General features: G+C 40.0%; 1 protein-coding gene across 1 annotated transcript in view; it reads left to right on the forward strand.

The window, feature by feature from the left end:
* The window catches only part of trim62.1 (tripartite motif containing 62, tandem duplicate 1), a 26181-nt gene extending 825 nt beyond the window's left edge, over window positions 1-25356 (forward strand). The window contains exons 2-6 of the mRNA XM_026306952.2: window positions 157-711; window positions 16128-16223; window positions 19472-19728; window positions 20966-21081; window positions 22735-25356. Of these exons, the coding sequence (XP_026162737.1) occupies window positions 304-711; window positions 16128-16223; window positions 19472-19728; window positions 20966-21081; window positions 22735-23285 (1428 nt within the window). The 5' untranslated portion in view covers window positions 157-303 and the 3' untranslated portion in view covers window positions 23286-25356. The remainder of the gene's footprint in view (window positions 1-156; window positions 712-16127; window positions 16224-19471; window positions 19729-20965; window positions 21082-22734) is intronic.

Raw genomic sequence — 25356 nt, forward strand, 5'->3', positions numbered from 1 at the left:
GATTATATGTTAAATATGCTCTCATTGAAGTCAATTTTGTTAATGTATAACCAAAATAACCTGCTTCTGTTAATGATTTCTCTGACCAGGTGCAATAGTATTCTTTAATAAAAGATCAGTAACATCTTATTTTTGTTGTTTATTATTTTTCAACAGAAACAAAAAAAAAGTTAAAAATCCCAAGATTCCTTAAGACTTTGGCAGTGAACTCCCACATGACAGTGAAACACTCAGCTGAAGATTAAGTATACTTGGCTCCAGAGCGCTGACTTCTTAGATGCGGGTCACTCTTTGTCTTTGCAAATGGCTTGCTGTCTGAAGGACGAGCTCCTTTGTTCCATCTGCCTCAGCATCTACCAGGACCCCGTCAGCTTTGGCTGCGAGCACTACTTCTGCAGGAAGTGCATTACTGAACACTGGAGCAGGCAGGAGCCTCACGGAACGCGGGATTGTCCTGAGTGCCGGAGGACCTTCACCGATCCTCTCCTCTCACCAAGTCTCAAGCTGTCCAACATTGTGGAGCGCTACTCCGCCTTCCCACTAGACGCCATACTTAATGCTCAGAGGAGCTCCTATCCCTGCAAGGACCACGAGAAGGTCAAGCTGTTTTGCCTCACTGACAAAAGTCTGGTGTGCTTCTTCTGTGACGAGCCGGCGCTACACGAGCAGCACCAAGTGACCACTATTGACGAGGCTTACGAGGAGATACAGGTGAGTTGTAGCACAAATGCACTGTGACAGCTTATTAGTAAGTGGAAGTTGATATTTTCGTAAAACACTTAGCACTCTGCACCACATTCAGGCAGTTTCACTCATTCATTTTGTGGGAATTGCCAAATAGTTAAGCCTCAGCCCTTTAATGCCACAGAGCAGCTCCACTGAAGCAGTTTGGGAATTGTATGCTTTTCTCAAGAGTACTTTAGGTACTGTAGGTGCTGAGGAATGAGATACTTCTAATTTACTTTTGCCTTCCCGATGTCCACATCACCTGGCACATCTGTGAGTTCAACTCGGTCTCAATCCGTATGAAGCGAAGTGTTTTGTTTTTTTTTTTCTCTATCTAGTCCGGTTTTTTATCGCTTGCAGTGCTAGTTTTAATTACAAATTCTGTAAGCATATCATAAAAAGTACAACTTATTAATCATAACAGTGGTAGAAGAGATGTATTTGAGTTTAAGCATGTTAGATTAATTAAATATGCAGCAGAAATGTGAGTTTAGTGAAGAGATCTTGTCTCAGCAATAAATAAAATAATTAAATAAAATACACAAACAGTAGTGGGAACAAAAACTCAAAAATATTGTAATGATTCATTACATTGTAGATTCTGATTTCTTCTTGTTAGTGGCTGTAAATATGTTAGAGCCAATGCTGATGTTTATGTGTCACGTGTTTATACTGACTCATATTTTCCACATTAACTGGATTTTTTTTGATCATTCCCACAGAGCCACAATCCAATAACCATGAAACAAAGCTCCTAATCCTGTTCCTTCTTTGCTCCATTATGTTTATAAACACATTCCAGTCTAATGTTGTGTAGTCTGCCTCACCTATGGACTCTGCTCTTACTAATGTAGATATTCAGAACTGGTTTATGTAACATAAAAATGTTTGATTTCCAGTTTTCTTTGCAGACAGTAGAGTAAACTTTCTGAGTAAAAACAGATCTGTTGATGGTTAATGCTCAGCTGTTCAGTTTTGAAAGGATTGCACTCCCCCAATGCAGCTTAGGCAAACATTCCACAGTTTAGGTGATCCAAAACATTCAGTTTCATGTTGAACTATAACTTTTGTTGTGTCTGCATTTTTAAAATGTTACAGTCACTGTAACTTACTCTGTTATCCAACGTCCTTTGCTGTTGCACAGACTGTCAATGTGATGCCCTCAACTTTGACTGTTCATTACACTGACCTTTTACGCTCTTCTGAAAGTGTATCTCTGACAACGACAAGCTCATTCTGCCCTCACTGCTCTGAATCAGTGAACAAGTTTGTATTCAGACTGCAGTTGAATTAGAAACTGTCTGATGGAGAAATCGTGATATAAAGTAATGAATAACTTTTGTCTCATTCATGTTCTAATAGCGTTGTTAATGGCCAACATTTACTGCAATTGATTTTATAATATTTTATATTTCTTGTTATCCTATTAAATGCAGTTATTTATTCATAATTCATAGTTTATTTAGAATTATAGGCACAGTTAAATCAATATTTTTGTCCTAGATTTAAGGCCAAACCACAACTACTTTAGTCTCGTTTTAGACCTCATTAGCTGCCAGCATCTCTATTTTTTTCAGTGAAAAGCACCAGAAGAGAAATAACTGAAAACATAGTGTCAAATGTGGATTGGACTCTGCAGCTATACAGGTTGTCAGCAGATTTCCAGTAGTAACAGCTTTTAAATGTATGTATGGATGTATATATCTTTATTAAAAACTGAGCTGATTCCTTTTAATTGCTCTTTTCCAGCCTTTACATCAACAGAAAATAATGTTGCTAGGACTGATATACTACTCACTTATTGCTTGAGGAAAAATAACTGTAGTTTATGTTTATTTTGTTTTTTATAGAAAAAAAAAATCATTTGGACTAGGACCATTCAGGTGTTTTGTGGGGAGAAAGGAAATGATTAAAGCATGGAATAGAAGACAAAACATAGTTAGGTGATCTGTGGTTATTACAGAGATACAGTCACGTTTTTCTGTGTTCTGGATTAAATATAATGAGCAGCGCCATGAACATCAGTGCTGTCCTCCTTAATTTTCAACTAGGCTCTGAGCTGGCAGCCTGAGAAAGGTCAAAACAGTGTAATCTTGGAGCAGAAGTAATTAGGCCCAGCACAAGATGTTTCTCTTTTCTTGGGCACCAGCTTGTCCCTCTGCTTGGAGCGCTTTTCACGGCGGCGATCTGGCATTTTGCATTCTGGCAGGAGCTTTGGAGGATTCTCAGATCTACAATACTGAAAGAGAGCATGAATACACAGAGGCCCCTTCGGAAACAACCATATCCCATGATGAGCTTGGCATGCTCGCCTTTTTAGATCTACAAGTAGGGTGGTTTGTTATGTAATGTCTCATCCTTATCAGATAAATACAAACATTAGAACAAGGCAGTAAACGGCTTTAGACCAACAGTATTTTCTAGTATGTTTGAGATCACAAAGTGAGTTTTATTGGTAAAGGTAACTGAACTTTACTTTCTGTATTTATTTGTTTTAGGGCAGCCTAAGTAAAACTCTGTGTTATATGAGTGATCTTACAAGATTCCTTATTATTTCCTATTTCTTTCCAGGGACTGTACAGGAGCAGTGTTAGAAAGAAATGTGTGAGAACTGTGCCTGCAGGCACAAACTTCACTTTTCACATGACGCTTCACAATGCTTAACTAAAGTGCCAAAACAGAATAGTGAGGATGTGTTAAAAGTGCAGCAGTAATCAGCTTCGGTGTTTTGAGTACCAAAGGGGCACATGATGTGCCAACTTGGTGACCCCTTGTTAAAAGGAACATTAGAGCTTTTGTGAAATGGGAACATTTGGAGATGAAGAAGAAAAGATTTGGTAGGTTGAGAGCCAAAAGCTTGACCTGTTTATGTCAAACTGTTAAGCATTTTGGCACATGAGAATTTGGATTGACTTAAACCGTTTCTGCTTCATTCTCTGTTGCTTTCTCCTTTTCCTCTGTTAACTTGATATAAACCATCATTTGTATGGTTAGGCAGAATTTAGAAAAAGCTTGGGTCTAGAGAAGCTATGGTTTGGTTGAAATCACCAAATGATTTGTAAAGAGGCATGATTTTGTTCTCAAGAAAAAACGCAAAAAACAGTGTTGTCAAGTAAAAATAGTTCAGTATTACTGTCCATTTTCCCAGCAGTATTTACTCTTAGGTTATGTCATCCTCTCCTCCCGTCACCCACCTGAGGAATGGGATGACACAGATCTGTTCTTTGTCCCCTTGTTGTTGTGAACTTAGCTATCTTCAGAAAGCAAAACACCGATGATTAGTGTGTTTCACAATGAGACGTACAACGATGACAAAATCCAATTTCGGCATCTGCAGTAGCCTCTTACACTCAGACATTTGGTCCAACCCTTACAATGTGTCACCATGATAGATTACACATACATAAGGCCCACTTTAAATTTCTTAATGCGTATGCATTAGGCTTAGGCTAATTTGCTGTTACAACACATATCTGTATTCAGGGCCTTAGATTTGATATTCTCAAACAGACCAGATTCCCATAATGTTCAGTAAAACAGTTCCTTTATGTCGCACTGCCATTGGTATAACTGTGTTGACAGTATGTTTTGCTGACCAGTGTCCAGTGACGAGTGCAGCCTTTGGTTAGTCTGGAAGGCTGTAATCTCCTTAGCCTGGCATGTCACTCGACTGACCTCAAGCCCCGTGTCTTGTTGCTGTGTTGAGAGCTTTACCTCCTGCTGATTTGCACCGTTTTCTCCACGTAAACACTCCTGCGGTCAAATTGGTAATGCACATAAACATCCAGCAGCCAACCGTTGCGAGGGTGACGTACAAACATCTGGTGAAACATTTCACCCAACATATAATTGCTTGCCTATGCGATTTTTTTCAGCGTAAAGGACATTAAGGTAGGATTGAGAAGGATTTGTGTGCTGCTCTGCCATTTGCTTCAGGGAGCAGAGATTTCACAGGAACTAATGCATTCTGATTAGGAGGGGTTTTATTCCACCAGTCATATTGGATGGCATTAAACTCCAAACCTAATGTACAAGAGCAGAAAGAACTGTTAATGCAAAATTATTTCTCAAACCTCTTGAGGACTAAAACATCACACAGACCCATAATCAGCACTAGCAACCTCAAAAGTGTGAATGCATATCAAGCAATCTCATCATCTGAATTCTCTGTTATTTTGTTGTGAAAATCTTTGGCCTGTCAGTCTTTCTTTAACCTGATTAATTCAGGTTATAACCAAGAGGACAGACATTCTTATCTGCTGAGCTCCTTTCTGTCGCCCTGTAAAATATCAGCTTTATGTTCTGGGAAATAATGCCTTTATTTTAGGGAACACGGTTAATGGTGATGAGATTACACTTCCCTCCTTCAGTCATGCTACAGTTGGAGTGCTGGCGCCATCAGAAATAGAGCCTGGCTGGATCGCTGTAACCCTGATTGGAGCTGGACGAAGCGCTGCATTTATCACCCCACTTTGGCCTAAAGTTGGCAGTCAGCTCCTGCAGAGGACGAAGTGGAAGCTGGAGCAGCCAGTGTGGCTAAATTGTGATGATCAAGACTGTCAGTGCACTGTGTGCAACAACTGTATTGCAGGGCTAGACAGACTCTTCCTGTGTGTCTTCTTGCTCTGGAGTCTTTATACTTTGACAGCAGTTAAGACCAGATAAGAAAGGATATAAGACAAAAACCCTGGTCATCCATGCATGTTTGTGGACTTTACTTTTTTCTAAAGAATATTGATACTGTAGATAGTATGTGAACGGAGAAAAGCAGCAGGCAACTGTGCATGTATGCTGGTCTAAGAAGGACTAAAACCCACGCAGCTGGAGAATTAAATGATTACTGTGTCATTGAGTCACCCATATGAACCTGTCACTCAAAATGTCCAAATGTACTTGAATGCGCCCTTCCTTAAACACATTGGTACACCTACAGTAGTTCTTTCTCCCTTATTTGACCACCACAGAGAGGTTAATCATGAAAACATGACATTATGCAGGGTGGTGTTTGAAAAGAGCATTCCAGCCTTTGAAGCGTTTTACTGGTAGTTTTAAAACAAGGCTGCCTTTCACTCACCGACTGTCAGAGCCCAGCTGAGAGCTCTCTCTGAGCCTGCCATCACCACGCATGGCCGTGCTGCTGCAGTAATGAGTCAGGCAATTTCAAGGGCACCCACGGCTACCATCTCCCCCGTGGCTTGCCTCAGTCAGCTCTGCTTTCCTCTAGCAGCTTCATCATTATCTGTCTCCTTTATTCTCCCCTATGTGTCTTCCCTCTCAGTAATCTCCTTGTTTCTGAGGCGTGTGCTTTATTAAATGCCACAGTTTGCAGAGCAGTTCTTTATGAGGAAGGTAGTTCCAGGCTGCTCACCCTGCTAATTTTCCACCACCCACCCATCCCAAACAAATGAGTTTGTCAAGCTTGGCGGTCAGTCAGTGGTGTGGCAGAGAGGCAACGATCATGGAAACTGAGCCATGGCGAAAGACAGACTCTGAGACCTGGGTAGACTAGGGTAGAACTGGCATAATATACTCATCCAGAGAGAAGCAGTAGCTTGTACTGTGCTTATTACAGATACTGCTGATGATGCTTGAGGCAGGACACAGCCAGGGCTGTGTGTTTACTTCAGCTCATTCTGTTGGTAAATGGGCAGATAAACAGCTACACTGATTGGGGAAAGAAGAGCAGGTTCTGTATCCATCACACACAACATTTTGTCTCGTTTAGATGATTAGTTTGGCTTGCATTTACGTACAATGAGTCAGATGTCTGGACATCTGTGTATTAGAAATGCTTTTGTATGCCTTCTGCACAGAGAATTTGGAGCTGCAATTTGCCATATGTTTTCTACCACGTTAAAATGGCTCCTTTTAGAGAAATTAAACAGCTACATAGTGTAAGGTACAATGAGGCCAGCACCATGTTACCCATATAACGTTGCCCATGTTACATATCATAAAGCTGCTGTAATATGATAGTAAAATCTATCTTATAAACTCTCTTAAGCTGAACAGGTGTTTCCCAGAAGCATCTTAACTGTTAGAAGTGGCACTAGATCTACAAGTACGTCCACTTCTTTGGCCAGTGGAAAGCCAAAATTATGTTAAGCAGCTCTAAACGTGAAGGGGGAACCGAAAATCGCATTCGCAGATATTTTGTTTTGTTCATAAGTCTCATCATAATTACTGATGCTATCTGTTAAGTTGGAAGTAAATGAGTCACTCATGAAAGTTACAGCCTCTTAAAACAGTCATAACACAGAAAAACTGTGTTAGTAAAGAGCAGCACAAGTAGCTCGTCATTGACCGTGAGTGGAAATTATACCCTTGATTGCCAGTTTATTAGGTACATTTAAGAAAACAAATGCTGTAATCTAACAATCCTGTAGCAAATCGTGTCTTGATGAAGGCTACAGTGTTGAAATTGTTTATTAGTGTTAGTGTTGATTTAACATGATACTGCTTTTGTAAGCTGTAGTTTATGGCGCCGTTGAGGTATGTTGTATTGTACAGGTGTTTTTAATTTGGTCTACTTCATTTAAACTGGGTGGAAACACCCCTCAATATAATGCTGCCTCCACACTACATTCTCATGTCCATAAATTTGAATTACCACTTCTCTATGGTTTAAGAAAAAACTAAATATTAGCACGTTCACAAAAGCTAGATTTATTGCAGGGTGGTTGTATTAGATGGTAACTGCTCAATAATCTGGCAACTGGGTGGATATTTCCTTAGCAACACTATAAACGATGCAACCTCGAAAATAACCACTTCTGAAGAGATATGTTTTGCTGAGGCTTTTAATTTTCTGTAGAAATACTAAACTCCCACATGACTATCCTGATGATTCATTATAATGGCATTATACCTGTTCTGTGACATCAGTAGTTGGACCTGTATCTTGCAACTAGTTAAACCTACAGGTCACAAGAATGCTATGTGTGCTGTACTGGTCTGGCTGGTCGGAGAGGAGGGGTCACCGGACAGAAGAGATTTACTGTTCATCTTAGCGAATGAAAGGGGAAGTGCTGTCCTCAAAGTTTTGTGGCTTAAACTGTGGCTTGATGTTAAGCCCTGTCCTCCCTAATATGAGGCAGATCAGGAGGGAGGGAAGCCAGCACGCCAGTGACACAGCTAGAAAGATCACATTAAATAATAAAAAGATCAGACGGTGTACGGTATAATGGAAATGGTTACTCTTGTTCTCGCTGCCTTAAAGGTTGAAACTCTTGTAAAAAGTTGGAAAAAAAAAGTTTGGAGAAGATAGCTTTTAGGCAGAATCAATTGCAGATCTTGGTAAATGTTAAAAATAAGTTCATGATGAGGAATTTTCGTTTCTGTTTTTCCCTTTCTTCTGTGTCAGTTTGATATTTGGTTGGATGTACACTGGTGTCGCTTACTGCTGCAGCTATTTGACTCTGAGCCCTGTGTTGCTTGATTAGCTGGGGAATGAAGACAGATTATAGGCTATTGTTCTTGGGGGTCTGGGCATGGCCAGACTGGGCCATAATCTCTTGTAATTCCCCGTGTTTGTGATTTTCTGCAAATGATTTAATTAGACATGCTGCTGATAGGAGTCCTCATTTATCAGCCAGACTCAGACTGAACCCCATCCCTGAGCTAACCAGTCACCAGTCACTGGAGGAAGAGAGAGAGACTGTTTATATGTTAAATGCCTGCATTGTTTTAATGAGAGAGAGTCAGCTGTACCTATAAATCTATGGTTTTGGCCAGTCCACGTGCAGAGGGGCAGGGGATGAATGATAGATGGAGTCTCAGACTGATTGTATCTGTGGGATAAGGGAATGGTGGTCAAATTAAGCAACAAACCTTGTAAAGCATTTGTTTATCAGAGTTGTGAAAGAAAAAAAAGCTTCTTGATGAAAGTTAATAAAACTCCAAACAACAACAAATCAGGCTTTGTAAATCCATCTCTATAGTCTAATTTTTGCACAACTGCATGATTTGGCCTATATAATTGAGATCCCCATTAGCAATTTTAGACATCATAACTTCTAAATTGCTTGTTAATGTGATGTACAACCAATTCTAGGATCTCTGGCCAGGTATTTTTGGAGCATGTTTATTACCCATAATGCATTTAGCATACTTCTAGGGTCAGGCTAATCAGTAGGGAGCAGCCAGCAATCATAGCTCTCAGTCTGCACATTATCAGAGGTTTTCTGCTCCAGCAGCTGTTTACAGTTTAGGCATTTGAGCAGATGTTCTTAAATACCGTGACTCACAAGAACTGCAGCTGTAAAACAAGCAAGCATTCCTGAAGCATTAAGGCTGTTAGATAGTTTAGAGGGCTGTCACATAGTTTAGAGTGCTGTGAAAAGTGTTACAGCTTGAACTGGGAAAAGCCAAGTAAAAACATCTTTCTTATCAGCAACCTCATATGTTGACGTGACAGAGAAAACTCTTCTGTTGCAATGCAGTCAGTAATATTTTTTGCAGGGTATTCTATCAAAATTCATTTTACCTTTTCTAACACACATGTTTTTAAAAATGCCGTTTTGTTGTTTAACATTTTAAGAGCGGTAGAGATCAGGGATTATTTGTATGTAAATGAGATTATAAAACTTGTGAATTCAGCCTCATAAAAGCAGAATATAGGTGATCACAGAGGTGACAGAACTGAGCAACTTGGCTGCTTAAAAATATAGTTGTGTTTTGTTAACATATGGGCATATGTGAGATGCAAAATGCTAGTGTGAACAGATCATGTAAACAGATTTCAAAATAAACTGTCCATCATTTAAAGTAAACATCAGTTATCTTTGACGTCTCCATAAATTAACCCTTTTCAGAAGTTTAACTTTCACTCACCATTGTATTTTGAATTATATTTTTTTTGTTTAGATGTGCTAGTCTTTGACGATTTAAAAAAAAAAAAAAAAAAAAGATATTGGGTTTATATTTGAACCTAAATGGGTATATATGGCCAAATGGTACGAACACAGAGCCCTCTTGGTGACCTTTGGGACGGCACCATCACAGTTTCACAATTTTTTTTTTTTTTCTAAAATAACTTTTATTCAATTTTTTGGCACAGCCCCTCAGCTCAACTGCAGGTTAATCTCACATTGAGCCACAATATGCACAATAATATAAAAATTCGAGTGGAATTTCCAAAAATAGCCACTTAAACCAGTTTTATTGATGATCTCTTTCTGTGTTAATAATTACACACATCAGTGATTCACGGTAGAAGCTCGTGGTTTGTTTTGTATCTTATGTAATCTCACAGGCTTAAAAGGGTACTTTTGTGTATTAATGTTGCTTTTTCTTTCATCAGTTGCCTGTTGAGATGATGTATTGCCTATGTAAGATTAAAGTCTTGCTGTTGCCTGGGTTGATTGATAGCTCTTCAGAGATGGGTTGAAACTGGTTTCTGTAGTGAGAATATTCAGAAATTTCATATTAGGCCTGTAAGCATTTAAATTGGCTGTCTGTCAAATGCATTTCCAAGTTCGACTGTGAAAATTGGGTATAGCTGTGCAGAAGTTAGTTGTGCTCAGAAGTCAGGAGAAGCTGCCTGAAGGTGAAGCTCTGTGTCGCTTCTGTCAATCCCGAGATTTCATGCAAGCAGCAGGCTTGCTCTTGCTGCTTGACACATCTAGGATTTCCACTCTAGTGCCAACAACAAACCCCCTGTTCCTCTTAAAAGGCTTGTCTTGTGCTGTGTAGATTATCAAACTTAACACTGATGGCACTGAGAGCTGTTTGTTGTTCTTAAAACCCTCAGATAGCCACGTGTTTGCTGCCCCGGTAAAACAACACACTCGGTTCTCAGTTTAAGCTGTAGAACTGTGTCAGCAATTCAAACACCATGAATCCTTTTTCATTTTAAGGATAAAAAAAATAAATAAAAGTGACATGTGCTGTTATGTTTTTTTTTCTTAGCGTTATGTTTTGGATATTACATTTGCATATTTCGTGCCCTTTCTCACTCCAGGAAGTGGAACAGCAGCCCCTGAGCATTCATCATTTACATGACGCGCCCTACATTCAGAGGACTGGCGGCATCAGCTCTCCCACTTCTCCCTACTGATTTTACCAATAGGAAATAGTCAGTGGTAAGGGGCCACCATAATCAGTTGTCTTATGTTGGCCTTATCACTCAATGTAAGCCTTAAGGTGAATTCACCTTTTGCCTTTAAATTTTTAAGTTGTCAGCTGAATCGGCTTTAATTTGAATTAAATAATTCTAATAAGTATAGAACTGTGAAAGAATGTTTGCACTGAAGTCAATTAGCTGGTTGACAGAAATTGGACAGCATTTTTGATTAGTTAAGTAATGACAGAAAAAATGCAAAACATTTCTTAGTTACTGCTAAGCCAATATGAGGATTTTCTGTTTAATTTGTCATTTTAAATTTGACATCTTTCAAGCTGGAATCAGAGATTTCTTTATTTTATTTTATTTTTTGCCTGAAATTGACATTAGATAAATCATCAAATCTCTTCACAATTTTATTTCCATCAACTGATCAATCAATTTGCTCTTTTCAGTACTAAATTACTAGAAAGTATACAGTGCATAATGAAGATAAATGTTAGTTGAAACCCTGATAGAATTAAAATATATCAGCATCTACTGATAAAACATATCTACAAATTGCCTGAAAACCTCCACTGAGAGATTGGCAGTACTGCTGCTGTGTAATAGATGCACACAATCCCACATAATGTACAAGCTGTTCTCATCACAGGCTGCATCTCTCAGTAGGACAGATGCTGGGGGTGAATACAGTTGTGTGTCTCTGTCCTCCAGCCTTCCAGGCCAGTCCTGCTCACTCAGCTCAGCTGGCCTCTGCCTGCTGTGCTGGCTGAGCTCAGGCTGTACGTGCCTGTACCTCTAGAGAGGCTGCAGACTCTGCTGATGCTGGAGGAAACAAGGCCATGTGGAATGTAAGGCACAGCTTGAGCTCAATTTGATGTCTTGGAACAAATACACCAGAGTTTTCAGCCTGAGACAGCATTTTTGTTGTTCTGCTTTTTGTTTCTTTTCACAAGTTTTTGTTTGGGTTGCTGCCCAGGGCCAGAGGGCTGGCAGCTGTCACAGTAGACAGGCAGGTGAAACATTTTTATGATTGGCCACAAATCCTTCGGCCCAGAGGTAATTAGGACTTTAAACACATCTCAAGTAAATCAGCCACTCTTGGTTTATTCATGAAAATGAGGACATGACTAACAATGAAAAAAAAAAAAAAAACATTAGAAAGCCTGTGCCCTTACACAATGTATTGTATTCCCAAAAGTCACTGGTCTGCATTTTAAACTCGCACTGATTGACAGTCATTGTTAGGGTTGTGCGTCAGAGATGACTAAAATGTTTTTACAATTCTGCACCCCACCAAACACAGCTCAAATCACAGTGAGTATTTCTGCGGTTGTGACATGAGCAGTTGCTGGTGAAGGTCTGCTGTTAGCTCTTTCTCTGCAGTCCGTGTCAGTGTCCACAGGATGCTCTTGGGTTGGCATTGAGTGCTGTGAAAGGTCCTCGCACTGGGACGACAGGACCACATGCAGGCTAGTCGCATGTCGTTACGTTTCATGTAGACAACCTGCTGATGAGTTGGCCTGCACTGATGGTTTTATTTGGCTTGTGTACCAATTAGAAATAACAGCACCTTATATCACACAGTACCATTTGAAGTACTAGTTGTTTATCTTTGCTCTTTGTTTGTGCTTTTTTTCCTGTCAGTTCTGCCTGCCCTCAGTTTAATCTAATGAAATATATTTATTCTAATAAAGGAAATTTCAGTGACAGCAAGTCATCACATGCTTTACTCAACCTTGTATGTTTCTTTATATTCTCTGGTGTCAAGAGATATAAATGTTATCATTACTAGTCAAAATGGCAATTAGTTAGTGTGGGGGGATTTTTGTGCAAATAGACTATACATCATTTTTTGAATACAGATCTTGATACAGATCTAAGAACTGAGTGAATAGATTCATTTAACGGTAGTTCAGTTTATGAATGCATGATAAAGTAACACATCTGCTATCCTGAGTTTACATTTACAGTACAGACTGGCTCAATATGTTTTTTTTTTTGTTGTTGTTTTTTTTTTTCAGACAGTCACTGTCCTGGTGGATTGACACCAATCTAAACTAACTGGGCAAAATTAATATGCTTTGTATATCTATAGACACTTAACGGTGAGGACATGTTAGATAATGTGTGTGGATGCATATTATGTGCATACATTTTGAAGTATGTTGCCTCTGTTGTTATATTTAAGCTGGTAGCCTTGACTTCATGGTATGTTATTGCCTCTACGTAACCACAGTGTTAGGCCACATATTTCAGGCCTGGTCCGTGCTAATTTACAATAACCTATAAAGCTTACTAGCTGACTGTAACGGCCCCAGTGTGTTCACTGCTGTGTTATTGGCTGGCATCCTATTTACCCAACCTGTCTGTTACCTGACAGAATTACACTCTCAGCTCCATGAAGGTTATGTCAAACTGTCCTTGTGAAAATCATTTGCAGTATGTTGAGTTATTGTGGTCTCTGCTGGGGTTTGCATTCTCTGTGTTCTGATAAAAAGATGAAACAGATCCCACTGCAGTTACAATTCCAAGTAGTATATGGGCTCGTCTTCCAGCAAGAAGATGAGTTGCAGGCTTTCACTGTTTTATTTTTTTCCCATCAGTCATCAGTGCATGTGAAAGAAATCACTGGAAGCTACTCTTGTATGAGTGTGAATGGAAGTTCTCCATCCTGTACGCTTTTTATTATTCATGCTCTGACACTGCTGCATGTTGTTTTGTTCGTTTCCTCATCCGTGCTGGCAGTTTAAAGCCAATAAGACTCTTTTAAATTCTGAAGGGGCTGCTGAATATAATCAAGCTCACAGACATTAGGAAAGTTTGAGAAATTTTAAGCCCCATGTTAAAGAAACATGTCTATTAGTTTATTCATTTATTTACTTGTATGTATACATGCAACAATGCTAAATTGACCAAAGAGGAAGAAGAAGAATGGAATGACAGCATGATGAAATGTGTTTTAGATTTATAATCCCCCAGCCACAGCCCCCATTTCCTGCAACTTAACATCCTGGGGAAATGTCATGTCAGACTTGTGTTGGCCAGATGCGATGGACAGGAGAGAGACGCCTCCACACAGCATGAAAGCAGACACTCACACACTGCTTGTACACACAAGCTTCCCTGTCGAGTCTCTACCTTTACCACCATTCAGCTATCAAGTTCTTGATTTTGTCACTTAATAAATAGTCTGCTCACCAACATTCACTCTTATTCTCTAGATAGCTGTAAATTCCATCTAATTACAGTTCCTTGCCCTTGTGTAGCAATGGACACTACATACATCTGTGGTTTTTACTGCTAGAAATGTCATTACAGAAAATGTCCACCTGTAGGATACTCAAATCGTGATAGGATTATGTAACTGCATGTTATGGAGTGTAGAAAGGTGATATCACCAAAATTGATTTGTCCTTTTTCTGAAACACAGCTTCAGCTGCCTAAATTCATCTTAAGTACAGTGTACCCTGTTTCCCAGTGCATTAAATTTTAGCAATAACTTCTGTTTGACAACAGGAACAGGGTGCATATATATTTTTGCTACAAACTAGAGGATGAAACTTCTAAGCAACATGAAGTTGCAGGGTTTTCACAGATGTGTGCGTTCATGTAGATTCAATTCATTTGTTGGCAGAACAGCAGCAAGAGTTAAAGTCGCCCTTCTCTGACCAGTTGGTTCAGCCAATGTGAAGTAGAAGAGTGGAGGAGCATGTTTTCTCTGCCAGTCTGTCAGTGTTGGTCTATCTCGGTGTGTGGGAGCGGCCTTTGACCTGCTGCAGACAAGTGTGTAGCAATGAGGCAGAGAGCCCACTGAGCCTGCCGCACTCCTATCATTAACATGGAGAGTCATACTCACCTCCTGCACTGTTGTTTTTCTGTCCTTGAGAAGTGACATGCTTCATCTTCAACAGCCCACATTTGCACATTATTTTACAGCTAATGACCAAGGTGAAGAATAAATCACATATTGATGCATGCCTAATTTTCTCTTTCCCACTGGTACTATTTTTTTCCTTATAGATTAAATTATTATGTGTTTTTCCCATCAGTGGATCTATTCTGGCCTTCAGTTTAACCTGGAAGCTGAGTGATGGTTGTGTTATTAGCTGCACTAAGCTGACGTTTCCATTTGGTGGATTTTTTTGCTGCGGTTGGTGTTTAGGGGGAGGTGACACTTTGTGGATCACAGAGAAAGGGACGTACAGGTTACATGGGCAAAGAAAGAGGCAGCAGGGTGGCTAATGGGGGGTTTGAAATAAATGAGACTTTTGACAGGTTGTTTCCTTTGATGCAGTTTTTCATTTCCCCTGGAATCAGAGCAAATGGATGAGGCAATTTTCACTGTCATACATCTGTTGTCTTGTTATGTATGAGGGTTTTAGACAGGTTTTTTTTTTTTTTTTTATTGTGGTGTTAATATTCACAGCTTTTATTAATGAGCAGAATACTCTACCTGAATGCTTTTGCAGGACGAAAAAGCTCTACGTAAATATCTTGCAAACTATTAAATGGATTGTCGTGGACTTTAAAACAAATATTCATGTCCATCTCAGGATGATTTGTGCTGATTTTCGTAATCCTCCTAATAATGACACTCAAGCCTAGTTGGACTTTGTGTCAGGCTTTATTATGAAGGTGAACATTGTAGGGTACATAATATTCTTCATAAGTGAAAACAGTTTCAGTTTTCCTTTTAACAGCTAACGTGTACCATCTAAAGATTCAGGTTTTTGAGTGAGATGTTGAAACTCAACTCATTTATCATCATTTATAATTTATGATAACATCCGCTAACTACTGATGAACAAAGAGAGAAGTGGTTCTACTAAATCTCTCTCCTCAAACCTAAATTTGAGTGTCTAGGTGTTGTTGGTACATGGGATCAGCATTAAAAACTCTACACCTTTCGTGACAGCAGCCATCCCAGCTAATTCCCGCAGAACCTTGAGAAGACTCAGAGGTGGCTAAATGGTGCAGATTCTGCCAGCATGTACCTGCATAGAGATGAGACCCAGTTTTTTTTCCTCACACAGCCAAATATGTCTAGAGATTTCATTTCATCTCTTTCGTACCTAACTCTACCTTTCTTGGTTTCATAGCTGAGGCTTAAATCTTCGCTGTTTCATACCTGAGCAAAGAGGGCTGTCATACAAATAATAACATTTTAATAACTGTGATAAAACGTAGGTTTTCAGCAAGACAGAAGTGCTTTAAAATATAAAGGTAGAATGATGACATTTCTTAATTGCCTAATTGAATTTAGTTCCATTGCTCCAGCAGATTAAAGTCCAATCAGTATTTACTGACCTGTTGTTTGCTGTTTGTGCTGCAGAGAGAGATGAAGGAGCAACTGGCCTCCCTGCAGGACAGTGAAAAGGGACACACTGAGGCCCTACAGCTCCTGCAGAGACAACTCACTGAGACCAAGGTACTGTAAAACCTGTTTCAACTTATAATAAGTCCAGTATAACGTTTAGATTCATTGTCAAAATATTCCATAAATTTGAGAAGTTGAATGAGCAAATGTTTGGCACTTTTGCTGGACAAACAACTTACAAGTTCCAGCATCTTAATTCTGAACACATACTCCATGTTTTTTTTTCCTTATAGTAAATGGAATATCTCTGGTAGGGCTCCAGCTAATGATTATTTTCAGTAGTCATTAATCTACAGACTACTTTCTCTATTAAAAGTCAAGAGGTGCCCAAGGTAATGTATTCAAAGGTCTTGTTTTGTCTGATGAATAGCTTGAAATCCAAAGATGCTTCTTTAGAGTGCTGAAATCTATACAGAAAGTCTGATGGTTATTATTCATCATTTTCTGACATTTTAGAGATGCAATATTTGAACAAGAAACTGGAAAATTCTCATTTTCATTTGAGTAATTCTACACCAACAACTACAATCAGAAAAAAAAGTCATAACCGACATATGTAGATATTTATAGAAGTCTAACACTTTTGTTTTGTCTTAAACACCCAGAGGGAGAAAGTAATATTCATGTCATAAAACGGCTCATACAAAACTAAGTCTCATGAGCAGCAAATAAAGGACAGGTCTGTCTCAACGTGTCCATTCTTTAAGATACTGATTATCCATCTTCCTTCCTAACTGATTTGGCTTGACAGTTAAATTCCAACAAGTAAATTGGTTTATTGAGCAGCTGTTTAATCTCGACACCTGGTTTTAATCAGCAATCCATGAGCATCCACTCAATTTGTCAGCTCCTCAAATACCCCATCACACATACACACTCATCTCTTCTGTGGTGACAGTGCAGCTATTGACCATGGTCTGTGGCAGAGGCATTGTTGCAGCCATCAGCGTTATTTGTCATTTAGGGAATACATTCCCCTTTCTCCTGTTTTTCTACCTGCTGCTCAGTGTCACATCATCACTCATCTACCTGTCCGAGTTCTGCACCGACAGAGAGAGAGAGAGAGCCAGGTCCTGACCATTTCAGTCAATTCAGTCTGGCTGTGTAGACGCAGACCTTTCAGCTGCCCCCACTCCTCATTGGCAATGAGCTGATCTCATTAAATTTGCAATCATTTTCACACAGTGCTTGGATGAAAGCATGACGCATTTATAACTGATGCATTTAGGTGGCTGAAAATCAAACGTCTTGTTTCTTTGTCTGGATGAACTTTAAGTTGCCTGTAGTTTTTGTTTTTCATCTTTAATTCTGTTGTTGAAAGAGTGTTCCACTGATTTAGCATTGCACTCCAACATTTTCAGACCCATGAAGAAATTGTATCAAAATAATGCAGCAGAACCAGAGGTATTGTCATTTTTATTCCATGCATTTTTCTTCCTTTTCAAAACCTGGTGCATACATTAACACAGTGCAACCTGACCATTGACAGTTGCGTTGGTAATTCAGGCATGTCATGCTAATAGCAGCTTATGTAGCCTGTATCACTGGCCACAGAGGTGAGGAGCAGCCCAAAGTGGTCTCGGAAATTCACTTCTTTCTAACTCTGGAACTTGTACTCTGCAGTCCTAAAAAACTTTGACTCTTTAAGGAAAATTTGCAGATTTCCAGCCACAAAAGACTTGATGCAACTTCATCAAATTTTCAGCAGTAGCCCTCAAGACCTGTAATCAGAACTGCTCTTTAATGTTTGGAACTCCATCTCATTTCTTTAAAACAATATATTTATTGCTTTTTTTGGTCTTATGCATATACATGTGCAGAAATTTGTGTCTCAGTTTTTGAACTAAGATTAAGGAAGAAGCACTGCAGGAGCCTGGTTTTCATTTTCAATGAATATGCCTGCCTTGCACTCCAATTTGAGTCTTTGGCTCGTGTGTGCTTGGGAGGATCTCCGCCTGAAGGATAGACTTTGTGTCCTATTCACATGCCCACTGGGGATCTGCTTTATAATCACATGCTTTGCTGAAAGGTAGCCAGCACTCTGTCTCCAAGGGCTGCAGACACCCCCTCTCAGTACCATCACAGCCTGCTGGGCCAACACAGCAAGAAACGTTGCTCAGACTGATAGCTAGGCTGCTGCAGTCCTCCTCCTCCATACCATAAGTTCTCAACTATTAACTAGGCAGGCAGGCTCAGATGAAGCTCACCTTAATGTCATAGCTCTCATGCTTGCAGAGAAATAGTCATCTTAGCAGGTTCCCACAGGCTGAATGAGTATACCTGCCCCTGTGAGAAGAGGAGAAGCTTCCCTGCTTTTTGAAGGGGATCGATTGAATTTTTGGGCAAGTGTAATTAAACTTCAGGTCACAATTTCTAAATGCATCTCCTCCTAAAAATTCAAAGGAGCTGTTGAAATTCCCATCAGAAAAAATAAGCTCCATTCATCAGACTTTCATCCAAACATCCTTTATCTGGATTTTTTGTTTAGATCAATTTCACTATGATTCAGTGGTCATTCGTTTTCTTTTGTTCTTAGCTGCTCTTTGATTTGAATTCCTTTTGAATGTTTTTCAGTCGAATGATAACAGTTAATGATAGAAACTGTGAGTGAACGTTTTAATGTATGAATGAAGTCGTCTCCTTTTTCAGAAGCTTTAAATTCAGAGTTTCTGGCTCTTTTTTTTTTTTTTTTTTTGCAGGGTTTTGTCGTCACACCTCTTTGTTCTGTCTCTCTGACACTCTGACTGCTAATACTCAGCTGATTCATTCTCTTTGATGTCCAGCTTCCCATTTTCCTCTTCGGCTACACATCAGTTTCTTTTCTTCAGCTCCTGAACTTCTGTCCCGCACTATAATGGCTTCAGCTTTTCTGCTTGACCACCAGACTCGTAATCACTGGACTTTAAGCCCTCTGTGACCCTACTCTCAATCATTTTTTGGGGGGGTTATATCTGTTATGTACTACTCTGGTTTGTTTCACTTTAACAGTGTAAACTGTGTGGAAGGTTGTACTCACACTATTCTCAGAGAGCCATTTCAAATCAATACATGTACAAGCTGAATCAATGAATGTTAATGTAATATTACCACAGTTTAGAGCATTTTGTAAGCCTTGAATTATGGGCCCTTGTCTAATTAAGAGTCAGGCTATTGTGACTGAAGCACTCAACAAACCCAGCTAATTACGATACAAAGTCCATTTCACAGTCCTGTTTCGGCAGTTAGAGACATCCATCAAGCTGCAAACGTTTTTATTTCTTTTTTTTTCTTAAGTAAACCATCTTTTCTCTCTTTTTTAGTCCTCAGCTAAGAGTCTGCGTGCAACTATCGGTGATGCATTCGAGCGCCTTCACCGTTTCCTGCGCGAGCGTCAGAAGAGCATGCTGGAGGAGCTGGAGATGGATACAGCCCGCAAACTCGCTGACATTGAGCACAAGATCCAGCGCTACAGTCAGCAGCTGCGCGACGTAAAGGAGGGCATCCAGATCCTGCAGGAGCGCCTCAACGAGACAGGACGCCACGACTTCCTGGAGGGAGTAGCCGTCACATCTGAGAGGTGCGTCACCTCCCCTGAGTTTATAAAAACAGTCCCAGTTTCATCAGTGCATGAAAAATGCGGTTTTAAATACTTTTGGTCCAAGAAGGATCAGTTTTTAGCACCGCTAGTCATGTACTAACACTTGAATCAATAAGTGGCACTACATGTTATAATGATAATACCAGGTTACTTGGCAAATGTCTGTTCTGCTCATGCTAAACATACAGCTGGTGAAATGTTGGAGAAAGTGCAGATTTGAGCAACAGCATCTACTAATCCCTGAACAGATGGAGTATCAGGCCTGAAATAAACCAGCTGTAATGTTTAATCTGGGAGAGGGTACATCAGGACAATTTAATTGAGTAGTTTAATGTCTTAGTTTCACTTAATGAGGTTGGATATAGAGCCAGCAAAACTGACAGACACATCACAATCACTTTTATTTCATGACACAATATCTTTAAAATTACATCATTAATATTATTTTTGTACAGATACTTTTAAACAATAATGAATATATGGTGTAGATTTGATGACTAAGAAGATAGAGCTATTAAATGTTTCACTCTACTAGAGCAGTCCAGGGTTTGGTGTTCGTCCCTATTTCTTTAGAATCATCTGTAACCCTGACCAATTACTGTCATGTGTCAAATACTTGGCAAGACTCTGTCTTTTGAATGTTTTGTTTTATGTTTATGTCTTCTAACAACAGATTTCTCCTTACATGTGCAAACACCAGAAGAACTTCAATCATTCAAAACATATTGTTCTGTTGAAACACACTAAATATGGTACTTGCAGAAGTAATTTTTGTTCACTTGTTTTTAGACCATTGCACCACAAGTAGCCTGATGCTACATGACATACTGCATATGTAAGGTCACTCTTTTTTCAGCACACTGTGCTGTCATTTGCAGCTTTAGTATGCAACCCACTCAGTGTCTTGCCTAAACCCTACTTTATGTAGGAGTACTCTGAGTGATTCATGTGGAGGTTCTTATTGAATATTATCGTAATGACGTTGAAGCTAAATCCCACTCTACACCCTCCTCCTCACTAATATATTCATCTCTCTTGCGGGAGGTTCATGAAGCAGTTTGTCAGTTGTTGTTAAATGTCAATAACAGCACATTTCAGACACCAACCAGATTAATTACCATAAGTATTGATGTAGTTGGTTGAACAAGAGGCAGGATTATTTGGGGAAAGCAGTGAGTTTGATTTCTATTGATACTGATCTGCTTTTCTGTTCCAGTATTAAAGGGAAGATACATGAGACCAATCTGACATATGAAGATTTCCCCACATCCAAGTACATGGGGCCCTTACAGTACACAATATGGAAGTCGCTCTTCCAAGATATTTCGCCAGGTATGTGAACATGACTCGAACATATGTGTATGTTACTAGAATATGTATGAGAATATGTGTTAGTAAATACACATATGGAATCTAGCGTGACGCAAAGGGCATGCAGCCTCATGGGAAATGCGTTTATATGGTTTTCTGATGAAAGAGCAGAGCATCGATATGACTCATTTACTGTTAAATATGAGGCTGCAACAAGGAGGCCAGTTTTTATTTAACATTTCACATCAGACAATTCCTTAAAAAAGTTGTTTGATTGTCTAATTCTGCCTTGGCAGCTGAACATTTGACAAATGTAACTTGCAGGAGCTAATCCTGCTCTACATTAATATTGCAGGGATGCTTCTGAGATTCTCTTCCTCCTCAGATGAGAAATGGTGGTTGAACCTGGAGGGCAGTGATGCCCTTCTCTGTTTGACAGTGGTGAGAGGAGCTCTGCTCCCTCTGCTTTCACTCAGCCATCACTCACTCACAGGTGATTATTTAAAATACTGTGCAGGGGAATTTTTTACTCCCTCTATCAATTCTCCCATTTCAGTCTGCTGCTGGCTGAGGGGAGGCCAGGCAATTTTTTGGCCTTTCGTGACTGACTGCCAAATGGAACAATTGGTTACAATCCATCTACAGCAGTTGCCATAGATGCAACAAAGACATTCCTCCCATCATACTTCATCCCTCGCTGTCACTGATGGGTTGGTGGGAATAACTACCATACACTGCTTTTTTTTTTTCCCTCCTTTTTCAGCAAAAAATAAATAAATGTTTTTTTATGTTGATGTGTGTATGCTTGAATGTTTTTCTGCATGACACAAAGAGGCACTCAAGTTATGAAATTTTAATGACTTGACTGTAACAAACACTGGGGATGTCATTGACTGGAGAAGGCATTGTCCCGTCCACTGGCCAGCTGCCAGAGATTTCACCTCCATTTATCTCAGATGTTAAAAATCTACAGAGGACATGAAAAGATGCCTTTCCCACTCTTTTCTCATTCTGAGAGTAAAGAGAACAAGCTGTTATTGTTCAGCCTAATATGAGTCCCTTATAACTAAATGCTTACAGCAGAGATGGGTGCATACTCTCCCTCCCTGAAACCACATAACTGCACCAAGCAACAGCCTCCTACCAGCCTGGAGCCTAAGGAGCAAGCTGGAGCTGCTCCTCCCACCCCTGTAATTACTGCTTCACTGTGTTGCTCAAACTGATCTACTCTATTGGGCTCAGGAGAGAGCTTGACTCTGGCTTATACATAAAGCTACAGACATGATAAAAAAAAAGAAGTATCACGGTGTACTCACAGTTAGTCATTGCACAGCTCCTTATTTCATTATCAATTAATAGTTGAGCAGGAATGGGTGTGGCCTATACAAGCTGTCCATCTATCTATCTGTGTCTGTATTCATCATGAATAGAATAGAATTGTATAATTCAGTGTATGTAATACAACGAAACCTCTAACAATCTATGTCACTATATATATTTCCACCTCTGGTACAGCAATGTATAACCTGTGTTGCAATAATTTCACAGGAAACATTTGAGATCAGTTCATAACCTGACTTCACCGACTGTGTTAAACTTAAAACTAAATACTGAGTTGCAGGGTCTTTATGCTAAAACCATCTCCTCCTTCATCTCTCTTCTCGTCTTCCTCAGTTCCAGCAGCATTGACCCTCGACCCCATCACAGCCCACCAAAGACTGATCCTCTCAGACGACTGTACCATTGTGGCCTATGGGAATCTACATCCGCAGCCGCTTCAGGACTCCCCCCGCCGCTTTGATGTGGAGGTGTCTGTTCTAGGTGCAGAGGGCTTTGCCTCAGGTGTCCATTACTGGGAGGTGATGGTGTCTGAGAAGACCCAGTGGATGATCGGTGTGGCCAGCGAGACAGTCAGTCGCAAAGGTAGCATCCAGATCCAACCGAGCCGTGGCTTCTACTGCATTGTTATGCATGACGGAAACCAGTACAGCGCCTGCACCGAGCCCTGGACCCGTCTCAATGTAAAGAGTAAGCTGGAGAAGGTGGGGGTGTACCTGGACTACCCAAAAGGCCTGCTCATCTTCTACAATGCAGACGACATGTCCTGGCTCTACACCTATCGAGAGAAATTCCCCACAAAAGTCTTCCCCTATTTCAGCCCCGGCCAAAGTCACGCCAACGGCAAGAACGTGCAGCCACTACGAATCAACACTGTACGTCTTTAAGAGCTACGCATATCTATGGTTGCTAGTCCTGACGGATTAATTAATTATAGGTGTATTCACAGGATATGCATAGGTTTCAAAAGATGTTGTAGGATCAGTTAAAAAATGTTTAATAGGGTGTTTGAAATGTTTATTTCTCTCAGTTCGGTGTTAAGATTTGTGCTTGATGTTGCTCTTAAAATCTGCGCTGATATTTTTTGTGACTTGAAACGACCATACGATCACGGCCTGCAATTGAGCCTCATTCCACATCTTTAATTGAAAAGATGACACTAAATGGAGAAAGAGGGACCACTGGGATCCTTTGGAGCCTGTGTCAGAAATGTTGGGGGAAGAAAAACGATTCCTGCCCCTAAAGTGATTGTCCCAGGCCCACCTTGCACAGTCCCAGGTGGCACTGCTCTCCTTATCAAGCTCCAGGCTTGTCAGGCTTTACGTTCCTTCTGTGCCCAGGCAAACTGACACTGAAGAATGGTCACTTGTCTTCTCTGTGCTGTACAGTTGGCTTAGCTGTGTTTGTGGAATGTGATTGACAGCACTCGGCTCCTTTTTTTTTTTTGGCTTTCGCTTGGCCACATTTCAGTGCTTCACCCTGAACTTGTCAAGTCTGTTGGCACTTTTTACTTCTGTGTGAGGCCATGACCTTGGTACCTCCTGCAGGACACATACTTGTCTGTTCAGTCTTTCATTGCGGAAATACTCGTGTTCTATGTGCACCAGCGACTCTTCATGTCTTAAAATAAGTGTAATGAATAAAAAAGTAGTTCACATGCTGCCCATCCCTATCCAATGCCCAGTCCCACCCCATATGTAAGGTACTGAAAAGTCCATTTAGAGGAGGATGTTGACCAGAAATATGCTGCTACTGATGGAGTATGGACTTACTGTAGAGCATTGGTGGTTGACAGGAATATGTCTGTCATCGTGCTGGTTTATCTTTAAATATCCACTCTTTCCCCCAAAACCCCAAGCTCATGCTAGCATTCAGCACATGCTATAGCATTATGTAATGATAAAATCACTGATAATTCCTCTGAGGCTCTGTTTATTCCTGTCACGTGTTTCAAGTGCTCTTGTTTATCATTAGTTGTACACAAGTCCATCAGAATCTACTCTAAGAGGCTCTTGTGCCTCAGCCAGATCCAGCATACTGAGAGATGTGTGTGTCTTTGGGTGGACATGTGCATAAGTGTGTTTGATCAGCCTTGTTCAATCGTAATTGTAAATCCTGCTTCAGTTCTGCTTGATAAATCCCATCAGGCCCTCCAAGCATACCCATGCATTGGCCAGAAATGTGTATTGTGAAATACTTTGGGATCCAGTTGAACTTAACAGACTTTTCTTTGAGAAATCTACAAATGAACAAACAAACAAAAAAAATCCCCTCACCCATTCTTTGCCATTGTACATCTTTGGATTTGTATGTGTGTTGTCTGTGTTCTCCATGTAAAAGAAAATTGGGGCAGTGCCCTTGTTTTTGTAGGAATCGTGCAGTATGATGCAAACTAGGGTCAAATTGTGAGCATCTACAAATTATTCTTCTTGTTTGTTATAACTTGCACAGATCTGCAGAAGCCTGCAAGTTTTTAAGAGGTTATCAAAATGACTACAGGATCACTTTCCCAGGATTAAGAGACCAAATGTAACGAGATAAGTTGGTTAAGCTACATGATTTATTTCTTAATGTGTGTGAATGATATGATTAACTGATTTGTATAATCAGAACAGTATTCAGTTTATTTCTAAAATGTTATTAAGGCTTTATGCAGGTTAAAACAAATGATTAAGTTTGACCCCAGTTTGTTGTGGACCACTTCATTAAGGCTTTGTGTTTGAATATTAAGAATGAGATTATTGTGAGGTGGTGTTTGGTCACTGGTAGTGGTGATGACACTAATGGCTGAAATTGATAACTATTGAGACCTGACACTTTTAATGATGATGATGATGATTGTGTCTTCTGATGATAGCCATTGTGCACCCATTATTGTGTGAACACACTCTAGTGCGCTTTTGCTGCAGGAGGTTTGTGGGAAACGTTTTAATGTATAATAAATTACTGCGAAAATCA

This window comes from Mastacembelus armatus, chromosome 5, assembly GCF_900324485.2.
Source record: "Mastacembelus armatus chromosome 5, fMasArm1.2, whole genome shotgun sequence".
Taxonomy (NCBI): Eukaryota; Metazoa; Chordata; class Actinopteri; order Synbranchiformes; family Mastacembelidae; genus Mastacembelus; species Mastacembelus armatus.